General features: G+C 38.1%; 1 protein-coding gene across 3 annotated transcripts in view; it reads left to right on the forward strand.

Annotated features, from left to right (window-relative positions):
• rasgrp3 (RAS guanyl releasing protein 3 (calcium and DAG-regulated)) overlaps positions 1–21,450 on the forward strand; it is a 56,713-nt gene that overhangs the window by 12,771 nt on the left and 22,492 nt on the right. For 2 of the 3 annotated variants that reach the window (XM_044372814.1, XM_044372812.1), the window contains exons 2-4: positions 18,498–18,636; positions 18,889–18,991; positions 20,716–20,778. In XM_044372814.1, coding sequence (XP_044228749.1) covers positions 18,567–18,636; positions 18,889–18,991; positions 20,716–20,778 — 236 coding nt within the window. In that variant the 5' untranslated portion in view covers positions 18,498–18,566. Of the gene's footprint in view, positions 1–5,473; positions 5,648–18,497; positions 18,637–18,888; positions 18,992–20,715; positions 20,779–21,450 lie in introns of those variants that run through there. The other variant, XM_044372813.1, reaches the window with a different exon arrangement.

Below are 21,450 nucleotides of genomic sequence, written 5' to 3' on the forward strand. Positions count from 1 at the left end.
ACAGGTGTATCGCAACTGGAATTGATTTTTTCTTTGCAATTGAAATTTCATTTCAGCTCACCATTAGAAGTAAGAGAGCTCATTCAAGCTCAGTTATTGGATCTTTCTTGCCGAAATGTACCTCGGGAGTTGTAGTTAATTTTGAAATTTACTTAATTCGAAATTTTTACGTACACAGGCTTGTCCCTTCAACTTTCTTTTTTTTTTTTTTATCAAAGAACCAGAATGTTTCTATATGTTTTATAGATATATCTATATAACAGCTGTTCATCTTATGACAACTTAGAATATAAATGGAAGAATTTCATGCTGATCCAAGCCATAGAAGAGCTCCAACTGTGAGTCACATGACATTGTCTACGGGAAAACTGAAAGGGATTTTAACTTGCAGAACCAGGAGCTCCCACTTTGCAACTCTATAGCAGTGATCACTCTGTTTAGTGCAGTACATTTACTATTTGGCATATTTTCTGATTGTGTGAATGTATCCAATACATAGTTACCTCAAAAACTCCACAGTGGAACTAAAAAAGTGTCATCCATGGCATGTTAAGTTACTGTCTACAACAATCCCACAATGAAATGCACCATATTTTATGTGCAATGTGAAAATGACTAACTACACTTGTCAGTGAGAGTATTGCTCACTACTGAGTAAAGTACTGACTACAGAGTGTCTGTTATATAGGGAATAGTGAATGAGTCTATGGCATTATAATACACTGTTAAAGACAACAAAACATGAACTACATTTTATAGCCCATCACTACTACTACTGATGAAAGCATCATCTTTATAAGTTGTTAATGAGATAGCATTACAACAGTATTTACTCAGAAATTACATATAAAAAAGAAGAAAAAAATAGTAGCTACAGTCATAGTGACAATAACCATTTTTAAAGAATGTGCAGTGTGGCTATAAAAACCTGTTTTGTAGCTGAAGCCATTGGATGCTTTGTAAAGCATATGCAGCAGACACCAGTCTTCGTCCCCTTTGTTTAACCTCACTTACTCTGTTTGCAATGCTCTTCAAAAATGAATAGTGGTAGTTGTTTATATTTTACATTTCTTTTTTTATTGTGGTAGGGGAAAAACATTATTTTAAATACTGACCTTATGCCTGAAGCTGAGACATGTGCTTTTACAGTCAAACAGTCTATGAAATATTCATAGTGCCTACTGGAACCACTCACACATGAAAATGCAAGGTTAAAGCATTATGTTGCAGGTTATATAATGCCTTGTCCCTCAAGACTCAACATGCTTTAGTATTTGTGTTATAGCGCAGGATGTATTTGTTATGCAAAGAGGTTGCAGAAATGCATTTCATTAGACTTACTGGTAAGAAGAAGATTTAAAATGTATATCATTTACCATGACTTCCTGGCAGCAGTGCCTTGAGCTCAGCCGGTTGCTCCAATCAACAGAAATGAGCCACTGTATACTTAAGCCATGTTCTGCTCAGGGGACACATTGTCATAGTGAAAATACATCTAAATATGTAGTAAGGTTGCAACTAATAATTATTGTCATTATTGAGGACTCTATTAATTATTATTTCTTTGATTAGAGAGCCATGGTGATGTCTTCAAATTGGTTGGTTTTGTCCAATCAACAGTCCAAACCCTAAAGAGATTCAGATTCCATTATATAAAACAGGGAAAAGCTGAAAATCCTCATATTTGAGAATCTGGCACCCATCGCTCTGAAACAGACTGGTGGGTGTGGTCAGAAGTGCATGTTATGTTGTATATGTACGTGATGTTCCAAGGTCATGGAGTACACCTGTCCATCACTGCAGCAAGGTTAGAAGTTAAACCACTGGAGGTTAGAAAAAAAGGAAATTATTAACATGCCACAACCTATATTTGACAATGTAGCTAAACAGAAAACTAACATATATACACAGTGAGTGCAACAACAAGGTGGACAGTGCTGATAACAGCAGAAGAGCTCCAGTCCAGCGTTGCTTTCCTAACTTTATGAGCTAAATCCCAGACTAATTATTACCCAAACAGGGTACATCTTATTTAGACAGTGTTCTTTCACTTGTTGTCTCTATATTGACTTTTCACATCAGACATTTTGACTTGTCAAAGCAGGAAAAGCGCAGATGTAAATAATAACATTAACGACATGTAACACTCCCTGGTCTGCATAGACCACACACAGAATTCAAATATGCACAAGGAGAATAGCTTTTAGGCTAGTTGTGTATCTATCACCACAGATACCACATTATAACTTAAAAGGACAAGTCTGTTCATATTCTATATTTTTCTTACTGAAAGCTTCTGTGACATCTTCCTTTATTCTGATGAGCATGGGCACTGTAGTTTATTGTGAAATACCATAAATACCATAATACCCATAAATACCATTTTAGTAGTGCAACTGAAAATCGTCCTCAACAATTTACACCAGTTTACATTACATTACATACTTACATCTTTATTAACAAATGGGAAATCAGAATGTATTGAGAGATGGAATCAATACATTGTTTGTTTTGGTCTTTTCTTGGGATTTGTTGACTTTAACAAAAATATTGCAACTTCCCAGCCTTCCATAGGTGTGATAAATGGTGACAAGGTGACCTGTCCAGGGTGTAAATACTTGAGCTCTTGTATACTGTGATAGGTTTCACGTACTGCAACCCTGAGCAGTTTAGCAGAAAATGGATGAATGGGTCAGATAATAACTAATAAGCAGCAATGCATGTAAATGTGCTCAGTGGCTGACATCCTTTGAGGTTGACTTTGATAATGTGGGTGAACATAACTTTTCTTTTTCTTCATGCATGCCACTGGTCATCCAAGTAAATCCTCAGTTCCACTATTAGCTCAGTTCAGTGGACACAGATTGCTACAGTTGGATGTAACGCATAAACTCTCAACACAGCTCATAATCCCTCAAAGTCCTGTGTACATAGTTCCAACATTCTTCACAGTGTCAGCTATTTATTTTCAAAACTACAAAGCCACATTTTGGGGATTTCTGGCAGAGTTCTATCCCAACTGAGCCCCCCTGAAGCAATCAAACAAAAGCTGAATAAACGAATCTACCTTGTAGCACCTGAGGCCAACAACTGTAATAGTCATTTTTGGTATTTCTTTCTGCAGAGTATTAGAATTCACCAAATGGGAAAAATAACAAAAATAAGAAGAATGGAATCTGCACATAAACTTGCTAAATTTGTATATTTTGTACATGGAATTTGCGCTTCCAAGCAAGTCTAACTTTTCTACATTCTCTAAATGAGTTTGACAAGTTAGCAGTAATTACCTTGAGAACCATGTTAAATCTGCACAATTACTTTATTCATTATTTACTTTTTTTTCTTTTTTAAATATTACTTGTCTTGTTTATCTCCCAGGGCAATGACATGTTTAATCCTGTGTTTATCTTCAAAAGACAAACTTTCAAATTTATGATCAAGAAGATCATTTACTTTCTGTTTATGGCAGTAAAGCAACAGATAATCAGCCACACACAGCATCAGGTTTGAGCCACCGGCTTTCATTTACCGATATATTAGTGCGGTATGATCGTTTCAACCTATTCAATGATGCCGACACAAAAAATGTTAAGCATTACTGCATCATTTTTTTGGCCACTTGGGGGCAGCATTGGGGCTTTAATGCAACTAATAAATTCAACAGCAACCAAAGAAAAAAATCATGCAGCCTTTTTTCTGTTGCCTTTGCCGCCCTCCGCCAAAGCACCTAGGCATACTGCTGTAGGTAGGAAAATGACGTCACCTTATGTAGTCTTTTGATCTTCAGGTACATAATATTTTTTTCTGTTACTTGCCGGCAATTATTTGGATTCTGTTTTCCCCCAAAACTCATCAAAAGGTCACATTAAAGGATGACAGACATTACTGGGGTTAAGTGGATATTGTTTAATGTTCTATCCTTCTATCTGTACTATGTCTTTTTATTGCTACAATTACAACTCATTAGAAGCTAATGAAGTACAGTGGGTTGGATTAACCGGGCTGTGGAGGTTATGTACTCACTGATGAAATAGGACATATGAGTTGCTGTGAACACACACACATGCGCGCACACACTCATAGACACAGAGGCCATCTGCTTAAGCCGTCCTGCCAGCTGCCTGAACTCAAGGTCGGTGTAACATCTGTCTGCAGCAGTAGACTAAACATGAGTTCAAACCTGTCTAGTCTGCTCTGACCATCAGATTCATTCCAAACCCGACACCTGTTCAGTGTGTCTGCTTGCCATTGCGTCCCTGTGAGAACAACAGTGAGTTTTAGATGGTTCTATTCAAGCAGCTACATTAGAAGTTTAACTCTGTGAGGGATTAGGTCACAGTACAGTCAAGTGTACACTGTTAAAGTATGATCAACTGAGGGCTGTAAGTGAGGCATTAATATGATTTGATTACCATGAAAAACCTCTGTGGTGAATTTTACATTGTTTACATCTGGTTGCTTAAAAGGTACAAAGAGAGATTTGCTTTACTACTGAGAACTACAGCAGCAATTCATTTGTAATCATTTTAACATAAATGAGTATCTTTTTATCAGCTAAAATTCTATATTAAATAAAGAAACACTTCTATCAAAAAAAAGGAAACTGGCTTTCTTTAGTGATTACAGAACTTTCTAGAAATACAAAAAAAACAACTTTAAAAGCTGCACTAATTAATATTTAATAGATCAAATCACTATGTGCAAGATGAGAAGTGTCACTAGTAGTGACTAGAGATTTATCACTGTAGTCTTTTACTTACGTTTAGCTCATTGTTTTGGTATGATGGGCCAAAATTTCCATAGAAGCTGCAGGCAGCAGTTTTCAGTAAAAAAAAAAAAAAAGGCTCTGATAACACTACCTGCTCAGCACCAAACAGTAAACGACAAAGACAAAGTAAAAGACAAAGTTAGTGACTAGCTGGTGATCATAGTGGAGCATTAAGCAGCTAAAGAAGCAGATATTTCCCTCAGGACTTAGTGAGGTGCTAAAGGGTGAACTGAACCTAAAAAGGAGAGTGAATTTCACTTAAATGTATGGATTGATTTGGGACATGATAATTGAGAAACCTAATTTATCGTTTTTTTGTTTCAATAAGGATCACAAATGTTAATGTTGTCACTGAAAGGTCAAACTAAAAAATATAAATCAGATAAATTAAATGATAAAAAAATTCAATGATCAAAAAAAAAAAAAATACTGACAGGGTCTTTAGGAGCAAATTTCTCACCTCAGTCTCACTTTAATCAACAATTTTTATTATTATATTTTTATGGCGTTCCCCCTTTCAAAGTGTGCAGGTTAGAATTTACGCATGTAATGATAGTTAGATAGAAGATTAAGGCCAGGTTTGTTATCAGTGGAAGGTTCTCACAAATACAATAAACCTGATGTGTGTGTTCGTGTGTGTGTGTGTGTGTGTGTGTGTGTGTGTGGGTTAGGTCACATGGCAGAACTGCTGCTGCTCCAGGCTGCTGTGTTTACCAACAAGAGGAGGAGGAGGAGGAGGTCATAGCGTAGTATACGCTATGGGAGTCTCTCTGCTTGACAGCCAGTAGCAGCCTGCAGCATCTAGCAGCAGTTACAGTTATCTCAGTAAGGGGACTGCTCTTTAGCCTGGATGGTTGCTGGTACGCTGCTGTTTAGGGGGTAAGACTGACTTAAATATATACTGTATAATATAGACTGTGTAGTTTGTGTGTTTGTAATTGCTAGTTTCTGTGACAAGATTTAAAGGCTTGTTGTTGCCTTGCAAGAGGAAGAAACTAGATAACAGTTGACTGTTTTTAGCTATTGCTTCATTTTGTGTCATTAAGGCCGTCGGTCTTGGGCTGAGGCAGTGTGTGGTAAGAACTACAAGTCAAAGATGACATTTTAGTACAGTTGCATCTCTTAAACTGGACTTTTGTGGACAACATTAACAGACCTTCATGTGTGGCAGGACAGAGTAGTGTATTGAGTATGTGTGCAGGTGAATGTCTTTGCATATGTATTATACTGTCTGACTGTGCATCTGTGTGTGTGCACCTACAAGCAGTTTATGTCACTAGGCTATGCATAAGCACACAATGACGCATCCGCAAACCAGAGGCAGAGACACAGTGACCCATTGTGGAGGCAGAAAAGCACAAGTCATGCTAAAGGGCACAGCTGACTGTAACATGCACAGCCGAGCTGTGAAATCAAAAAGGAGGAAAAACATAAGAATGTGTTAGTGTGTGTATCCTGTAGCAGTTGACATATAATGCATTAATGTTTGACACACCGTGAAAGCAGTGTGATGTCCACACAGATGACGTGAAAGGGAACATTTTGAAAGTTTCAGAATGGCTTGTTTGTTGTTGGTGCGGCATCTCTGCGTCACACTGTTGAGACTGGAGGTAGCGAGCGGCATTAAGTGTCAATGCTTAAATTGTGGATATTTTCTGTGCTTACTCTGTCATTTTACTTTTATTGATGCATTCATTTAAAAGTTATACTTTTCTTTAAGCACTGACCCACATTTAAAAAACACACTAACTTCAGAGGCCTCTTATGATAAGTCCAAAACCACACAGATGAGATTGAGTCAAGATCAAGATCAACAAGTGAGTCAGACCCCAGCTTGAAGTACAAGTTAGCTATCTTTTACACTCAAGATACCGTTCTGGAGACTGACAGGAACAGGAGATCACTGCTGTTGTGGTATATTGTGAAATTATGAGATATATTGCTGGTGGGGTTTCTGTGAGGATTTTGAACGTCTGTGTGGGTTTCCTCTGGTGGCTCCAAAAGGCATGAAGGTAATGTATTTGGACTGTAGGTGTGAATGAGAGTGTGAATGTGTTTGTCGTATTATGATGTACCCTCCTCTGCCTCAGGCCCCTGCAACCCTGAACAGGATTATGTTTACAGAATGAAGGGACAGAATTGAAACTTGGTAATGTAGAATTACCTAGAGAGAAATTCTGTTGACGATCCTCCGAATTGAAGTGAACATGCTGCACATGGCTGTTATCCTGCTGACCGCACCGCTGGACTTTACAGCAACTCATAAACAGAAATAACTCACTGAATTAGATGCACTTCATGCCTCTGCAGTCAAGTAAAAGCAAATAGGTCAAATGTATTACTTTAGATTGGACTGATAATGTAACACTCCATCTCCTTCAGTAGTCACTGACGTCTGTCATTGTCTTGGCATCCTTCTGTCTTTTGCTTACTTTTTACTATCTTCTGTTACCGACATTACTGATGTATGAGCCACGCTGGGGAGAAGAAGAAGACGTTGTCGAGAGGGGTTTATCCTCTTAGGCGCATGAATGTATTGAGCAAATTTCAACTGCTTATTAGATGATTAGAAATCCTGTGTATAAATTTCACATTTTGGCCTTAGGGTGGTGTGAGAGAAAAGGTCATGTCCAGTGCCCGTATGACTCATTACTCAGGATAAGATAAGCGATTATAACACCCGACTGTCGTTTTTGTTTGCAACGTCCCACGTCTTTCGGGTTAGAGCACTGTCGGTAGTAGTCTGAGTAAAATTTTACAAATAAGCATTTCTAACTTGGTTTTGATTTAGCTTTAGGCTGTAAAACAAAAAAGTACCTAGTTTGTTCTACTAGTAATATGTACTTCACTCTCAATACTAAATGTCAACCCCAGACTCACTTCTGGATAAGTAGGTATAAATAACGGACAGGTGGAAAATCTATTTGGAGCTGTCTCCATGCTCTTGAAAACAGAATTCAAAAGTATGCCAGACTCAGATTTACAACTCTTATTGCTTGGGTCATGACAACTATAGTACCTTTTATATTAACTATAGTACCAGGGTTGTATGTCAGAAAAGGTTGAGCAACCCTGACCTTGGCTGTTCCTTGTCACATGGCTAAACAAGGATTAAAAGAGGATGCAACCAGTGGATTCACCAAGGCAATGTCCCTCACAAGCACCTAGCAATGCTGGTCCATAAGATTATTTTTTAAACAGGAAAATGGGAAAAACAGTTACTTGTAACAATTGTGTAAGACACTATCCATACCATCCCGCTGCTTGCTCGTTTACCTACTTAGCTTAGCAGCCAGCCTTTTGCAATCATCCTCACAGGAGCCTGAATACACTGTTTGTATACTGTATGTTCTCTTCTAGTCATCACTATTCTAACTAAATCCTCCAGCTTTACCCTTGTGCCAGGACACAGGATATACAATCAAGATCAGTTGTCTTAACAACCATGTAATTGCTCATGGCTGTGCTATGGATCTCTCGTCAGCAATAAAATGAAATGATTTTTGAAATGGATTTCGCCACAAGCAAGCCAGGCTGTGATAAAAGCCAGTAACTTCCTACGGGTTTGTACCACTTTTATGACTGTATTTCTACTTGTATGTCAGCAGGGATGTCCTCAGCTGATCAGCAAGAATGTCTTCAGAGCTGATCAAGACTTATTTCAAATCAGAAATGCCTCATAGGCCGTGTTGTGTGCTGTGGAGATGGCAGTGTAGGTCTATCACTTGGCCAGTGAACAACTTTGGTCCAGACTGAAATATCTCAACAACTATTGGATGGATTTCCATGAAGTCTGAGGCTTGATCCTCAGACTTCTTTCATGATCCCGACTTATACTTCTAGTGCCATTGTCAGCTCAAGACATTAATGCATCCAATACTTTGGTTTATGACCAAATACCTGCAAAACTAATGACATTCCCATCAGCCTCAGCTGTAATATGTGTTTAGGGCTAATTAGCAAATGTTCCTATGCTAACATGCTAAACTAAGACGGTGAATATGGTAAACATTACACCTGCTAAACATTAGCATGTTAGCACTGTCACTGTTAGCATGCTGATGTTAGCATTTACACAGCACAGTCTCACAGATCCACTATGTCTATAGGCTATTAGGGCCCTATTTTAATCGGGCAAGCTTCTTCAAAGTGCAAAGTGGTGGATCTTGAGTCCATAGACTGCAAGTGCAAAGTGCAAAAAGGGCTGGGTGAAGTAGAACACAGTTCTGAGGGTGTGGTGATTAATAAATACTCTCATAGCTCTGAAACAGCTGAGCCAATCGCAGTGAAGCATGACAACAGCTCAACAAATGCAGGAACAGCTGCTCTATGAAATTATATTGTAGTCTGGAGGTGCAGAGTGTCAAGACGTGAACACACAGCACCGGACATCGAAGAAAATAATTTAAGGAACTTCAGTTCTGGTAAATGATGAGTGGACTATAACTATAACTTATTTCTAGCTCCACTAGATTAAAATTGAGGCTTTGCCTTTCTTTTTTTTACTAGTTGCCATACTGAATAATTGCACACGGGCTTAGCTCAGAGTTAATATACTGTGTGACCACCTGTTTTGGAAAATTGGAAAAGTGTTCATAATATTTTGTCCACCCCATTAACATATACTAGGGGGGCAAAATATCAGAAACACTTTTCAATATAATGCACTCCAGTACACCACCACCCACTACCACCTGAATAATAAACATAAAGTTGAATTATCACCTTTCTGACAAAGTCAACAAAAACTGAAAATGTTTAAGCTTCATAAATGTAGAATTTATGGCAGAGCTGCTGTATTGGATTGAATTACATTGCAAAGGTGTTCCTAATAAAATGATTCGTGAGTGTATTTGGAAAAGTTATCTGACCTTTTAAGTCGTTGGTGTAGTTCATCTTGTTCATCAAGGCAGGAATTTCATTTTATTAGCACGTACCCATTCAGTTGTTTTACTGACTTTAATGTACTTGAAGTATATAAGGACAATTGTATGTGAAAATATATAAAATTGTACATACATTTATAAAATCAAAATACCAAATTGTAACTTGTATCAGCAGATACTTAACCTTAGTCTTAGATCAGATCAGATACGTAACAGTTCTGCCATGATATCTGCTTGAAATGCATGTTGGTGGGATAAGGCAGGGAGAGATCATTCAAAAGTGTCTGACTGTGTAACAGAAAAACTTTTATTTGCTGAGAGAGGTCAACAAGTTGCGCTGGAAAGTACGTCAGCACCAGTCATTTTGCTTTCTATTTAGGTTAGCCAGCTGTACGCTGATAGACTATTCAAGGCAGCACAGCTAGAGTATGGTGATTGGTTGCCCTGTGAAGCCGAGAAAATGACAGCATGGAGCTTTAGTGAGAAGAAAAGGTCACGGTTCATGTAATTGAAAACTGCAATAGCCAATGATCATAAATTCTACAATGACAGAGTCACTTTATTATTGGTGTGCTGACGCAGATGAGAGCACTCATCTGACTCGCTGTTTCAGACGCCACTGCAGTGTCAGCAAAGACAGAGGAGAGAGAGAGAGGATCCGTTCACAACACTGACATGGGATTATTGTGCACTTATTGCGCTTTTCCAGTTAGCAAAGGGAGAGGGATATTTTAACATATATTCAATTAATCATAATTTGTATATTTTGCTAGGGATCAAATGACTATGTATAATGTGAAAGGGTTTGCTTGTTGTGATGAACCCTCAGAGAATCATCACTAACTCTGCAGTTCTCATCAGCTCGATGAAGCAATTTTAGTGTCTCTCAGCTCGTTGTTTTGGTTTTTTCAACTTTACTACTTTGCTTAACTCTCACGGGTCTCATCACCCTTGTTTTCGAGGAGTAGCAGCCAACTGTTTATGGTGGTAAAGCTGTGAGAATGCTAAATGTCCAGTACCAAACAGTAGACAGACAGAGTTTGGCTGGATGCTGGATGAGTAAATAGGCAAACAAAAAAAAGTGAATTCAGCTTTAATAATAATAATAATAATAATAATAATAATAATAATAATGATAAAAATAATAACTATTTGAATAGCATCTTGCATACAAGAAATACAGCTCAAAGTGCTTTACACCAAAAGAAATTACACGCACCAAGTTCTTCACATGAAATAAAATAGGTCTGTTAGCTAACAGGATGAAAGTTATTCAGCTAGTCAGAAATGTTTGAATGCTACACATAGAGGCTTTAATCTCTAGACCTACAAGACCTTTAACAAACCCCTAGATTCAGAAGCAGTGGAATCACTCCCAAATATATTACCATATACTGGTTGAGCTATTTTAGGATTTTCCTACAAGTGTATGTAACTAACTATAACCATATTTAACATATCAGTTAGGTTCCCACCAATGGACAAATGTTAGTAATCATGATGCTAGTAATCATAACAACCACAGTATCTGTGACTGTTCTCTAGCAGCACTATCCACAGTTATTCACATTTATCTAAATGTTTATGAAATAAAATGACAGAATCATTCTTGATGAAGTCAAAGTCTTTCTGAGTGCTTTTAGTATTTTATATGAATAAGAATGTTTTAGTTATGTTAGTACTAAAATCAGACACAGTAGGAATTGCCATGTCTAAGCCTAGTCCCTTTTCAGATTGCATCCATTTACGCATCAGTTACCTACAGTCAAGGAACAATGCTTTCATTCATTCAACTCTGTACACACACACACACACACACACACACACACACACACACACACACACATACGCACGTGTGATGTTGACGCAAGCGTCACAAAATAAATTAGCTGTTGGCCAGTGACGTCTTTTTTTGCCTCACCAGCCTCACCAAGGTGATGGCAGCTGATGACATACTTAGCCATTAACAACATCAATGTCAATTCAGCAGCCTGAATGATGTGTTTGGCTCCTGAACCTACGATACACATATTCCAGCAGCCTAGCACCTCAACAAACCACAGGATTCAATGACGTGGGAGTTTTAGACTTTTTATGGAGACTAGACTTGACTGAATCCTGTTCTGTCATATATTCTTTTAATCCAGTATTGTATTTTAAGAGTGTCATATGTAACATTAAAAACTGAAAAATCTTTTTAAAAAATCTATAACGAATATTTTTTTTATAATAATAATAATTATGTATCAGATGATGGTGTGTAGAGGCACAGCTTGTAGGGATGAACCTACAGAGGATTATCAGCGACTCTGCTAGTTTCAGCTCATTGTTTAGCTGTTCGGCTGCAATTTCAATGATTTAGTCCACTGTCAGTGCTCTCACAGTCATTTCAGATGCAGCAGGCAGCTCTTTACAGAGAAAAAGCTCTAAAAACCCACAGTACACTACCTGCTCAGATTCAAGAACAGCAAACAGACAAATTCAGTGACTACCTGGTGAACATAGTGGAGCATTTAGCAGCTAAAGACTCCCTCAGGAGTGGATAGAGAGCAAAAACAGAGCTAAAAAGAGAGTGAAAAAATCAGTTATTGCAGGTTTAAAGATGATAAGTCTGAAACATGCTCTGAAATATACAGTATGTATACCTAGAGATGATGGGTGAGAGTGTATGTGTATGTTCTTGAAATTGAAATACACTTGGGGAAGACCATGAGATGTGGCGGAAAGTGCTGGAAAAAGTTGGGGAGTGGACCGTGATAATCTAACTTTATGTTTACTACTGAGGTTGTAGTGGGTGGTGGCGTTGCATTGGACTGTAATATATTGAAAGGTGCTTCTAATATTTTCCCCCCTTCAGTTAAAACAAGATGTAGTTTACACTACACAAAGTCTTCTGGAGGACGACGACTCAGCACAGTTCATAAACTTCAATACAAAGTGTTGAGAGAAATTGGGAAAAAAACCACAAAAGTGTCTTTTAGTAAACTAAAATGCAAAATTTTGCTACTACTACTACTGCCACAACCTGGATTGGGTTGAGCTGCGAGCTTCTCAGGCAACAGGCTTCAGATGTGGTCAAATGTTACAGCAGCAGACCTGCAGTATGCAGGTAATCTGGCAAAGCAGAGGGCAGTCTGGACTGCTAATTAGGGAGATGAGAAACAGATGTCCAGGCAAGCAGCTAATGAGGAGACAGGCAGGGAGGAAACACTCAGCTGCGGTAGAGTGGACAGGTGATAAGTAGGCCTTCTACACGGCTATGCAGCTATTCAGAGTTTCTTGTAAACAAATGCTTTTATTCAAAGCGACTTCCAAGCAAGGCAAGACAATCAAGTCTTGTCCAGGTTTTTTTAATTAGTAAAACATGCTGTACATCCTAAAAGTCCACATATGTGCTGTTTGGTAGATTAAATTAATCCGTTCTTGCGTCTCTTCCTCACGTTTCTCTTCATCCTTGCTGGGAGGAGCTAAGATGTGAGGAGGAGACATGAGTGAGGAAATGAGGAGCCACATTAGCCAAAAGGGAAAGCACCTCATGTATACTAGAGCTCTCACACATCCTCCCTCTCACATTTTCCTTGTCCTTGAAAATATTTTGCGCCTTGATTAAATGAAGTTAGTGATGCTGAATTTCTGAACAGGATTGACTTCTTCAATTTTCAAGTTGTTCATTTGCCATTACTTATTTTCCACTCCAGTCTCTCTGGTAGCTGTCTAATTCATGCTCTCACCTGCATATTTTGACATGTCAAAGCAGGAAAGCACTAATGCAATTAACAACATTAATGATGGCTGTCTCCCATTTAGTTTTTTTTCCAAATTCATGATGTTTTTGGGGGGGGTTTTTTGTTTAAGATTTTTTTTTATGTCATTTTTGCCTTTATTGGACAATGGGTAGTGAAGAGGCAGACAGGAAACAAGGGGAGAGAGAGATGGATATGACATGCAACAAAGGTCCCTGACTGGAATCAAATCAGGGATGTTGCTGTTATGTAGCATGCACAGTAACCATTGAGCTACCGGGGTGCTCCGTGACCCTTGTGATAGTTCACCAGTATGGCTTCCTTGTACACTTGAATGGAACCGATTGTTAACATTATAAGTTGCACCTGTGATTTTCCTGCTATGACAAGTCAAAATGTCTGCTGTGAAAAAGGCCTATCAGAGACACAGTTTTAGTGCAGTGCATCATCCATATACATATTTAACAAGATGCAGAAAAAGCAAAAGAGATGGACCTCAACCAGATCCAGATTCTAGTCACATTAGCTCATCAAAGTGTGAGAAACAATGAAGTGTAGCTCTTTCACTTTTTTATCAGAATAATAAACTGAGCATGTGCATTCCAGCTGAAAGAGCTGAGGCTTGGTCCAACAATAAAATAACATAATTAACATCTTAAAAAATATATGTAGATATTTATTTCCCCCCTTTTCATTAAGATATTTAATAAACAGAATAGGAGCAGATGTCGACAGCTAACTTCTTTCAAAAGACATTAGCAGTCAACAGCCTTTCCTCACCAAATATGACTTAACTGCAGTAAATAATACTTGACAACTAGACATAAGGAGTAGCCAAGTGTCTCATTCCCCTGCTGTTTCACCCTGTCTTGAAGCTGTTATGCAACATTTTATTTTGGTAATACTTGCATTTCTTATTGTGAATTCTAGATCTTAGATTAAAAAAGAGGTGTTACAGTAAATGTTATGCAGCTGTATATGGTAAACTGGAGAGGAATTTAATTGTTACAGGTGGCCTCACTTCATTAGAGGTCAGAAGATCAAAGACCAAACTCACTTCCATCACCTCCTCCAGTGAAGCTGGTTATTGGTGGGATACTGTTGATGGTCTAGTCTTCTATTCTCATTGATTGATTTGTTTGATTATAGTGTTGGATGCAGTGGCGGCTGGTGACTCAAAAGATTGGGGAGGACACTTACAACAAACCGCATCAAACTATATCATTGTCCCCCACCTGATGAAATCGGAGGGGTGGGGGGCAATTTTATATGCCAATAAAACAATTTGCTTTCAAAAACAAAAACCCCTGAGTGGTGAAAAGGCTGCTTATTTAAAGACATTCAGCATATACATATTGTTTCTAAACAAAGAAGTCTTCATTTTAGCTGTGGAGTGGTTCAGATGTGTCATTTTACCAACAAAGTGAAATTCAAATTTATAGTATTGTTCTATTGTGACAACAGATTTATGTTCTCATCAAAAACAGGCGACATATCACATGATTTACATGTGTTTCCTATGTATTTTCTTAGTGTACAGAAATATATAAAGTACCACAAAGCTTATAATCTGAAACAGGAACAGATCAGTGCTGAACACTAGAAAGACTGAATACTAAAAACATTCACAGATCTAAAAGTGTAGGTTCACATCAGAAAGTATTAATGCATGTATCAAATACATGACTTACACACTCTTATCTATGTGAACGACATACAAAATATAGTTTACAAAGCTGACATGTTAACACTAGGGGTGCAACGGATCACAAAACTCACGGTTCGGATCGTATCACGGATTTGAGTCACGGATTGGATCATTTTTAGGATCAGCGAAAAAAAAAAAAGATTATTCTGTAACACACTTACAGCAAGGAACTGTTGCCCATGGTTTTAAATGAAAACAACATTTAAGATGTCCAATGTTTAAATAAAATCTTAAAATATTCAATGCTCAATTATTGTTAAATCAAATTGCAATATGAGGCCTGATACCTTCCTCTTTTAAACACGGTAGTGAATGAAACAGCCTATGTCCACATCATCAAAACTTGATGATAACTTGAACACACGTCTTGTCCTGCAGCTTGTTGAACGAGCCACAAAACAAACACCCACCGCTAACGTCAGTTAGCAGCTACGTAGCTAATTGGCTGCTCAGCTGCAGACACGCTGTCTGCCCATGACTTGTACTTACAGCAGTTTGTTTACTTTGTCTTAAATGAGACATTTAATTTTGCAATTAATCTGCAGTTCACATGCATATCACTTGTTATTCTAGTTACTCTAGGCTTATTACTCAATATAACGAACTGAAGAAATTGTCACAAGCAAGCAGCCAGACCTCCTGCACACTCATTCACTAATCACACAACATCAACAGGTGACTGAACAACCACTTAATTAAAAACGGGGTCAATTCCAAATGAATGAGTGAGTCCAGACAGCTCACTGTAACTTCAACAAGCAAACTAAGTTACCTACAGCACATTATATGATCTCCGCTGCATTCTTGTTAAGGAGATAAATTCACAAAAAAGCCTCAGAGACATTTAACCATCAGAGAAGAAATTAGCGACCACAGACACACAGAGAGAGAAGCTGTATCTGACTCACGTTATCTGACGTCTTCTTCTTTCCTTCATGAAGATGAAGTATCCATGTCATAACGTCCATTTGTGGCTGTTGGTCATCTTGTTTGTTAGTTAACAGAACTTTGTGGCTGCTGGTTGACCAGTCTGATATCATTAGCAACAATGACAAACAAGCTAACTTTCCTGGTTGTTTCTCCGGTTGCTTCTCTCTCCAGCCTCCATGGTGGCGTCCTGTCCAAATCCATTCTCCCGTTAGCTTAACAACAATCCTTAACAGTCCTTCTATAATTGTATAAAGAGTCCTTCAGGCTGCTACAACAAACTAACTGTTGGCTAACGCGAGGAGCTATCTACAGCTCGTTATCTACCGCTGCCACTGCCTTACGTGGAGAGTTGAAGATGAAATCTGGAAACTATCATTGGACCAACGCGATGTCAATATTACGTTCTGGTTGTTGATTGGTTAGAGAGGACGTCATTTTACATGTCTTGGCCAATCACAGATTAGCATGAAAAAAATGAAGTACATTAAATCAGTGTAGGAGATCCCGCCCTGCGGAGGACAGCAGGCACCGTCCTCCTCCGTCCCCCACTCCCCCCCACTGCCCCCCACCACCACTTCACACAGACTGCTCTTTCTCCTCTTGCCCTGCAGGTGTCACTGTTGAAGCGTTTTAAACAGAATTTCAATAATGGATTTTTCTCCAAAGAAGAGAGAAAAAAATATTTTATAAATAATACTGAGATTTGGTAATGGTTTATGTCAACCAAATATTCTTTTTTTATATTTTGATCTCCCTTTTGCCTCTCAAAAAATAGAGGAGGATCAACCTCCTCTGCCTCTATGGACCAGCCTCCACTGCTTGGATGAATGATTATCAACTGTCAGTCCTCAAAAATAAGATGGGGGGGTTTTCCTTAGACATGCAGTATTGACAAGGGAAGGCAGAAACAGCACACATGACTTTCCCAATATTGATACCTTTTGAGAGTAGCAGGAAAATTGTGCACAAATACATTCTCTGTCATATTTGTGAGCAAAAGATGCTGTAACAGTTTATTCATTAATGTGGTTACAAACATTGCTGACATTGTTGGAGTGAAGCATCGTCAGGGGTGGAAATATCATGACCAAGTATACAATATCCCAACCTGCAGGTATAAACATCATCATATTTGGATGAAAATGTCATTGTCATTGGTAGAAATGTCCTTGTTGTAGATAGAAACATCATCAGTATGAATAGAAAGGTCACATCCAACAGGGAGACGCTGTCTCTGCAAGGAACAGATGTTATAAACGACGCATATAGAGTATGTTCCCTGACATGGTTCAGGTGTGGAAGTAATTTGAATTGTCACGTGCACTGCAAGCAACCTCCTGCGTGTTAACCATTGCAGCTATTAATTTAGGCAATGAACACATGCTCACTAAATTATTGTAAGCACTTTCTTTTGCACTAAAACAACTGCACATTTGAAGGCTAAGAAAATATGGTTGAAGAAGTAAAAGCAGTTCTACAGAGGGAGGACGGAATGATAACAAAATCGCTGTTTCTTCCATAGGATGTGGTTTGATTTTTAAAAGTTTGATATTGAATAGAATACAATTACACTATTTACAGAGGATTCAGGCATGACAGCTGTTTCCAAAGAATGGGGAATGAGCTCCAGCTCCAGAAATTAACTTTGTGTAAGAGGCGGACTTGTTTTCTTGCACATGTTGTGGAGAAATGTTACCTAACTGATGGCAAGGTGGTACACCAGAGTTGTTAGCATCCCACGTTAGCTTAAAGTGTTGTTGTAAGCTAAATAATTCTTATTTTTAGGCATGCTAGCAGCATGGCTGTAGGGCCGGCAATGTCAATCTGTTTGTCAGTCAGTTGGTCCACCACTTTAGTCCAGACTGAAATATGTCGACAACTAACAAATGAATTGCTATAAAATTTTGTACAGACATCATAGTTTCCAGAGGATGAATCTTAAACTTGAGGTAGACAATCATGGGTCAGAGAGAGAGAGTTCAACATTTATATGATGGATTGAATTTATCGTTTGGATATATTCTAATGACTTGGACAAAATTTTCACTTATGCTTTTATATAGCTCAACCTTTACTCAATGAATTAGCACACAATTTGGTACAATTGCACAAGTTTCACATACAATACCTGTAGTTGTGTTTTTTTTCATATGTTGTTGGTGGAGACAGAATTCAGTAGGTACTTGCATAAGTGCCCCACCTTGTCATTTTTCTGCTTTTGTTGACATTGATGTAGACTGAGTGCCTCCCTTGTATATAGGGTTAGGGACAAAGATTTTTGATAAATGCCGATGAGCAAGTGTCTGCTTAAAGCTATTTGATTAATGACTGATTACACATGGACAAATTTGACTTCACATGATCATAAAACTAGCCATATGTATTTATTCTCATAGATACAGTTGGCTACTTGTTATATTTCTATGTTCTCTTACTGATGACTGACACTCTCTTGCTCCCAGGAAAACCCTGATTGGTCCAGAGCAGTGAGCAGGAAGTGTTGACCTCTGTCCTTCCTCCAGCTTGGCACCATGGGATCATCCACACTGGGAAAGGCAGCATCTCTTGATGCTCTCTTAAATGAATGCATTCATGCATTTGGTGAGTGACACATGTGAGTGAATTGCAACCAAGGCTGGATTATCTATTGGACAAAGCAGGCATAGACACTCAGGGGCCCCAAAAGCCCCAGGTTCACTGTGTGGCAACTAATGTGTGGTAATTTTATTAAATGATTAATTTAAACTGAAAGGAAAAAATGTTAGGGCAACTTCTGCATTTGTACATATCTCATGAAAATGTACTAATGCCTGTTAAACATGTTTTAAATATGGTGACATTTTTTCTTCATAGATGACAATGGGGAGCTGCAGGCCAGCCTCCTTCCTCGCAGCCTGCTTTTGATGCATCGCTGGTACGTTACATCCTCAGAACTAGCGGGAAAACTACTAATAATATATCCCATCTGGCAGAAACCCTGCAGGCTAATACCCAACAACACAGTGTTTTAACAATATGATGAAATACTGCTGGCTTTGGTATTTTAGCTGACTGAGGATACGTATGTACTTTTAATTCAACACATTGTAAAGTGATGCCTGAGATAAATTGCCCCTCTCCTTACAGGATATCCAACCTAAATCTTTTCTTTTGCTATTGGAATTCCAATCAATCCCTTTCAGTGATGCTAGCATAGCCATTAATGTTCTGCTTAAGTCTTTCCTCACCTTTCCTCTTGCTCTTCCTCTGTATGTTGATGTGAAATTACAGTATTGATCCTCTCCTGGATCAGTGTACTTGTAGCTGATCAGTAAGTGGGGTGTTATGCTGCCAGACATCAGACAGCTGTAGGAGGCTTTCTTTGTCTTTACCTCCTGGAAACACATGACAAGTCATTTCTGTTATTGTTATTACTGTTCTTTACCTCAGGTGTCACACATCACAGCACAATACTGTATGTGTGTTTACACTCAAGTGTGATTTTAAGACTTCCTCAGTGAATTGTAAGAAGGGTCTTTATCTTTTGTGCTATCTTTGAATTGAAACTCTATACAGCAAGAATACCAGTGCCAGATGCTGAGAGGTCTGCTTGAATCATAGCATTTAAAACATATATAACACATATTGTGGTGCAAAGCCATTCAGGGCTTGAAGTCAGTGCATTGATTTGAGTACACTTGGAAGGGGGATGTCTTACAGTCTTTCACAGTGGCCCTACAGTCTTCTGAGCAGGACCTGTCCTACAGGTTCCAAAGCATATGCTTTCCAGGTGTACTTTTCATAAGAAGCCTGTTATGGATTTTATTTAAAGCTGATCTTGTGATATGTTAATATAAATTGAGTATGGCATAAAGTTGGAGATGCAGTTGAAGAAACAACAAATCAAGTTGAGACTTATTTTATTGTCAGTTCTGCCATTATTATATAAGAAAGAATAATGGATCATCTACTGCTCTCCACACCTTGTAAGCAACATTAAAAAAAGGACAGATCAGTTGGAGGTGAGGTTGGAGGAGAAAAAATAGCAAAAATGTACTAAACTGCCTGTACTAGTGAATGCAAAAGCCCCAATATGCCTCAAACAAACTAGATCATACAAAACGTCTAAAGGTGTAAGTGTTTATCCTGTTCTGCCTGCCACCATAGAGAGTGGTCATACAAATCCTCAAAAACATTCTGGATGTCGCACTGAGTTGTACAGGAAGTGATTGTCTGTTTTTAGAAAGTCACAAAAATTGTTGGACACAATATGAAAAATTTTGGCTGGGAAGTTTTTGAATATCACTTTCTCTCTGCATGAGGATGTTTCACATCAGTCTGTTATGTGCGTTGAGAACTGTTGTCAATATCATATTAGTAATATATTAATATTAGATTAATAACAGCCACTGCTGAGGAAATGCAAAGAAAGAAGCAGACAGTCAGGGTGCTCATAAGCTTTTAGTCCATACAGTAGCAGCGGCACTGTCAGCTGAAACGATTCTGCATGATGTGGAGAGGAGAGCTTCCTGTTTGTCAGTCACAGACAACAGCAAATTAAGCAGTCAAGTATTGTAAATTATTTCCTTAACATACTGTTTTTTCTCAGTCAGGGAGTGAATAGAGAATGAAAATGATTTATCATATATTGGAGTGTGTTAGTTTTTCAACTCTTGAAAAAAGTCCTTAACCTTACCCCACGTACCGTGACTGCAAAGGTGACAACTGCCAGAGAACCAGGCTGAAGATTTGTTATTTAATGAGGTAAGATGCCACATACACATTCATCCATTTCTCAGCTGTGGGCAAATCTAAACCCAAGACTACAAAAAACCCCAGGGCTAATGTAACGTCCATTCAACTCATGTCACACTTTATTTACTGCAGTTATTAACCCCAAGCTCACAGTTTCACACAGTTTCAGTTAATACAGATTTAATGTTTCACACTTGAGAATCACAGCCCATTGCTTCCATCCTCATAATGTGCTCTAAATATAAAGTAACTATAACTAAATATATTCATAACTAAATTTTAGTAAATTATAACTATATATTTAGTTACATAACCATAACTAAATAGAAATTACAAATATATAACTAAATATACAGATTTTCAGTTGTTCTTTAGTGGAATATCCAAAACAACATGTGCAGGATGAGATAATATTCCAAGGTACTAATTGATGTATGTAAAACAATAATGATGTTGTTAGTGAAAACACAATGAGGTTTGAAGGTTGTTAAAGGCATCTATTTGGGTTTGAACCATTAATGCACAATCAGTGTATTCAATTATTTAAGATATGTCTTTCTGTCATTATTACCCAATGAAATAATATATCTGTGCTTTATTTATTTAACTACATAGCTCATTTTATTAAAGTCTAATTAAGAAAGCAACCATTTAAAGCAAGAATGCTCATTGCTTGTGACT

This window comes from Thunnus albacares, chromosome 14 (genome assembly GCF_914725855.1).
Source record: "Thunnus albacares chromosome 14, fThuAlb1.1, whole genome shotgun sequence".
NCBI classification, from domain to species: Eukaryota; Metazoa; Chordata; class Actinopteri; order Scombriformes; family Scombridae; genus Thunnus; species Thunnus albacares.